Below are 5,000 nucleotides of genomic sequence, written 5' to 3' on the forward strand. Positions count from 1 at the left end.
CAAACCGCACCCCCAACCCCACACACAGGTGCTTAGACAGACAACAGAGAGTAAAAACAAGAGAAATGAATGTGTGTTGTGGGTGCAGTTCTCTCTACTCGTCAATTTCTGTGCTTTTCGTTCCGTGAGGCAAACATGCATACACACACACACACACACACACACACACACACACACACACACACACACACACACACACACACACACACACACACACACACACACACACACACACACACACACACACACACACACAGATAGAGGCACAGAGGAAAGAGAAGGAGGAAAAAGAGACAAGAGTGAATAGGTAAAGTTGTTTGATTCTGTATGTCCTGTGTGTCTGTCTGTCTGTCTCTCTGTGTCTCGTCCCTTCACACACACACACACACACACACACACACACACACACACACACACACACACACACACAGAGAGAGAGAGAGACACAGAGACACATCGCCAGAGAGCAGAGTTAAGAAAAAATAGGATAAAAAAAATAGAAGTTCAGTGGGAGGGGAGGAGTGAGGACGAGGAGGTGGGAACGTACATGCGCTCTTCATAGACGCTAAAAAAAAAAAAAAAACACTAAGCTCTTCCCACCTTCACCCTCTCTCGTTCAAGTACATTTTTGCCCTCAGCTTTTTCCATCCTCCTTATCCCTCTTCTGTGCCTCCTTTCTCTTCATTCCTCTCCTCCTCCTGCTCTACCCTCGGCACCACCAACTCCTCCTCCTCCTCCTCCTCCTCCTCCTTTCCCTCAGTCCCTCCGAGTCCTGGGTTCTTAGTATGCTTTCCATCTTATACAAGTTGTTTACTCAGCCAATGAAAATGTTACACAGTCCCCTCAGGCGTCCCTCCCTCTCACATATTGTTTCTTTAATGCGCTGAGATTTATGTATTGGAAACCAGCTGTTGTGAGATGGATGGCTGGTTAGATAGATAGATAGATAGATAGATAGATAGATAGGTGTATTGTTAGGTAGTTAAGTAGACAGAAATGGGTGGGTAGATGTGGTTGTGGGTAGAAGTAGAATAGATAAATAGACAGATAGATAGGTAGTTAAATAGACAAAGATAGGTAGATAGATGTGGTTGTAAAAAGAAATAGAAGTAGTATGTAGATATTATGGTAAGAAATTAAATGTCTTTCTTTATTTTCTTATGATGATTAGATAGACTGATAGGAATGTAGTTAGATAGATAGAGAGAGAGAGAGAGATAGAGATAGATAGATAGACAGAGAGGGAGATAGATAGATAGAGAGAGAGAGATGGATAGATAAATAGACGAACAGATTGATGGATAAATAGATAGTTAGTTAGATAGATAGATAGATAGACAAATAGATAGATGGATAAATGAATAAATAGATAGATCAATACAGAAACAGATTAATGAAAAGATACTAACTAGATAAATACATAAAAGAAATATTACGTATCTAAATATTCTAAAATGGATTCGAGTATTTTTCCTCCCTCTTTTTATCACAATAAGCCTAATTTTTCTTCAGTTCCGGTAAGAGATTTCAGGATTTTTGTTTCCTTTCCCTCTTAAACATGGAGTAATGATGAAGGTGTGGCTTGGAATAGACGAGAAGGCGACACTGATACACAGCCTTTTGTCCCAGATTTCTGGCTAACTCTTACTGTCTTTAAGGGAACTGGGAACTGGCAATCAAGTGGGCCTTTTTTTTTTTTTTTTTTTACGTTCCCCTTGGCCAGCTTCCCTTCTTGCATAGAATATAACTTAAAGGAATAAGGAAGATCATTTTTTTTATTTTGTTTTTCTCTCTTCTCTCTTCTCTCTCTCTCTCTCTCTCTCTCTATTTCTTGCATATGGCTTCTCTATTTATCTTTCCTTTCTGATCGTTTACGTGCTCCTCTGCTTGCCTTTCCATCTGTCTGTCTGTCTGTCTGTATGTATGTATGTCTGTCTCTTATCTTGGTCATTGTGTGCATTTCATTGTGTTTGCGTGTTTGTTGTCTTTGTCTCTGCATTAATGTGTAAGTAATATCAAGTTTAATCTCGACCATTATAAAGAATCATTAATCATTGCTTGTGGTTTTTGCTTTTTGTTGTATATATATAAACTCTCTCTCTCTCTCTCTCTCTCTCTCTCTCTCTCTCTCTCTCTCTCTCTCTCTCTCTCTCTCTCTCTCTCTCTCTCTCTCTCTCTCTCTCTCTCTCTCTCTCTCTCTCTCTCTCTCTCTCTCTCTCTCTCTCTCTCTCTCTCTCTCTCTCTCTCTCTCTCTCTCTCTCTCTCTCTCTCTCTCTCTCTCTCTCTCTCTCTCTCATGGTTAAACAAACGCACCTTGCCTTCAGCTTATACTCACCCACCTAGCCAGCAGGCCTCCAGGGGGCGGCCTCTCTGCTGCTGCTGCTGCTGCTCCTGCTGCTGCTGCTGCTGCTGCTGGCACAAGACAACGAGAAATGTATAATAGATTAGTGTGTTGGCTTCATCTCCCTTCCAGTGTTATTCGTTCTGCTTTCCTCTTCGCTTCCCTTCCAGCTTGTTCGCAGCTTCGCGGAAAACCGTCTTTTTTTTTCATAACACCTGTTTGTTTTTTATTTCGTTTCTTGTCAACACGAGAGAGATTGTTTTTACTTTTTTAGTGTGTGTGTGTGTGTGTGTGTGTGTGTGTGTGTGTGTGTGTGTGTGTGTGTGTGTGTTCTTGTCTATCTTCTAATCTTTACTTCTACTGCTGTTGTTTTTTTTCTCTCTCTCTTGTATCAAACTCAAATCTTTCTTGAAGTGTGTGTGTGTGTGTGTGTGTGTGTGTGTGAGAGAGAGAGAGAGAGAGAGAGAGAGAGAGTGATTAACTGCCTGTTTGCCTGTCTTTCTGTTATTCTGTCTGTGTTTGTCTTTATCTCTCTCTCTCTCTCTCTCTCTCTCTCTCTCTCTCTCTCTCTCTCTCTCTCTCTCTCTCTCTCTCTCTCTCTCTCTCACACACTGCCACCATCAATTCACTCACTTAAAATGGAATTGTTTGATGTTTGCGTGTGTTGGTTTGTATGTTTGTTTATCTGTCTGTTATTTGTTTACTGACACACCTCTCTTAACCACCACCACCACCACCACCGACTCACTCACTCACTCACTCACCCTACCACTGTCTCTGTCTCTCTATCTCTCACCACTGCACCGCTCTCCTGCTCCTTTGCTGCAGAGATCACCACCACCACCACCACAACCACCACCACCACTACTACCACCACCAGCACCACCACCACTAGCACCACCACCACCGCACCCGCACGGCTGCCTCCTTCAATGGCTTCCACCACTGGACCACTCAACCAAGACTCCTCCCGCCACGGACGGTGGAAGATTTGGGGTGAGTTCTAAGGAGGAGGAGGAGGAGGAGGAGGAGGAGGAGGAGGAGGAGGAGGAGAGAGAGAGAAGTCGTTGCTGAGGTCGGGATTGGGTTGCATGATTGGATGACCTTTCTAGCCTTATTTGGATGACGGGATCACCTGCCTCTGGATTTTTAGAGAGAGAGAGAGAGAGAGAGAGAGTGTGTGTGTGTGTGTGTGTGTGTATGAAGAGCTCCTTACCACACGTCCCTTTCTACATAGGGTGAGTATGCACAATGATATCTCGCACGGCCATGATTCTTAAACAAATTTCTGTCACCTGTAAATATTTTCTTTCTAAAGTTAAGAATTAATGACTTCAAATAACAAATAATAACAGCTACTACTGACTTGTATGTGATAAATCTAGGAATGACCTCACGCACTGGCTGACTCACTTCTGCCTCCTCCTCCTCCTCCTCTTCCTCCTCTTCATCCATTCCTCCCTCTTCTTCCTCCTCTTCCTCCTTTTGTTCACTGGGATTGTGTATTTTCCCTTTGATTTCCTTCTCTTTACTCTATTAACCAAAGCCTTCATTTAATTTTATGTGCTTTGCTACGTATTTATTCCTGTGTGTGTGTGTGTGTGTGTGTGTGTGTGTGTGTGTGTGTGTGTGTGTGTGTGTGTGTGTGTGTGTGAGTGTGTGTGTGTGTGTAAACGTACAATACTCGTTGCACTGACTATATGTGTAAAAATAAGTGCGGGGATCTCCGTAAAATCTTCATTGCATATTCATCAGAGAGAATGATTTGAGGAGAATGGAAGGAAGGAGAAAACTTAATGTAGAGTACAATGGGTTGACTGTGTTACTGAAGAAAGGGAGGGGAAGAAACACTAAGAGAGAGAGAGAGAGAGAGAGAGAGAGAGAGAGAGAGAGAGAGAGAGAGAGAGAGAGAGAGAGAGAGAGAGAGAGAGAGAGGCTTTTAAGAGGTATATATATGATTGAAAGCTTTCTTGGACCATGTAGTGCTGGGCAAATCTGGGCCTCGTACTGGTAATAGGTACGTGAAGTTTTTGTAGTTGTAGTGTGTGTGGTAGTTGTGGTAGTTGTTGTATACAGTGATAGTAAGTGTAGTAGTAGTAGTTGTTGTGGTAGTAGTAATCCCGATTGTGGTAGCTGTAGCTAGTGGTGGGAGTAGTAGCATCTGTAGTAGTAGTAGTAGTGGTATGGATAGGGTAGGGGTAGTTGTTTTAATAGTAATAGTAGTAGTAGTAGTTGTTGTAGTAGTGGTAGTAGTAGTAGTAGTTGTTGTTGTTATTGTTGTTGTTGTTGTAGGAGTAGTGATAGTAGTAGTAGTAGTAGTAGTAGTAGTAGTAGTAGTAGTAATAGTAGTAGTAGAAGTAGTAGCAGTAATAGTAGAAGTAGTAGTAGTAGTAGTAGTAGTAGTAGTAGTAGTAGTAGTAGTAGTAATGAAGAAGAGAACAAGGACAAAAAGAAAGAGGAGAAGCAGACAATGAAGAAAAAGAAGAAAAAAACAAGAAGAAGAACAAAAAATAACAAACAAGAATAGGAATAAGAAGAACAAGAACAAGAAGTAATAACAGTAATTTCTCGACAACAACAACAACAACAACAACAACAACAACAACAACAACAACAAACAACAACTGAATAACAATAAAAGAAAGAAAAGAAAGATTAA

The 5,000-nt window shown here is 41.7% G+C and overlaps 1 protein-coding gene across 4 annotated transcripts in view; it reads left to right on the top strand.

Moving 5' to 3' along the window:
- LOC123516556 (limbic system-associated membrane protein-like) overlaps positions 1-5,000 on the top strand; it is a 117,095-nt gene that overhangs the window by 99,230 nt on the left and 12,865 nt on the right. For 3 of the 4 annotated variants that reach the window (XM_045276038.1, XM_045276039.1, XM_045276040.1), the window contains exon 8: positions 3,170-3,337. The exons of the other annotated variant lie outside the window; for it this stretch is intronic. In XM_045276038.1, coding sequence (XP_045131973.1) covers positions 3,170-3,337 — 168 coding nt within the window. The remainder of the gene's footprint in view (positions 1-3,169; positions 3,338-5,000) is intronic. 4 annotated transcript variants of the gene reach the window in all.

The sequence above is a fragment of the Portunus trituberculatus genome, chromosome 41, assembly GCF_017591435.1.
Source record: "Portunus trituberculatus isolate SZX2019 chromosome 41, ASM1759143v1, whole genome shotgun sequence".
NCBI lineage: Eukaryota > Metazoa > Arthropoda > Malacostraca > Decapoda > Portunidae > Portunus > Portunus trituberculatus.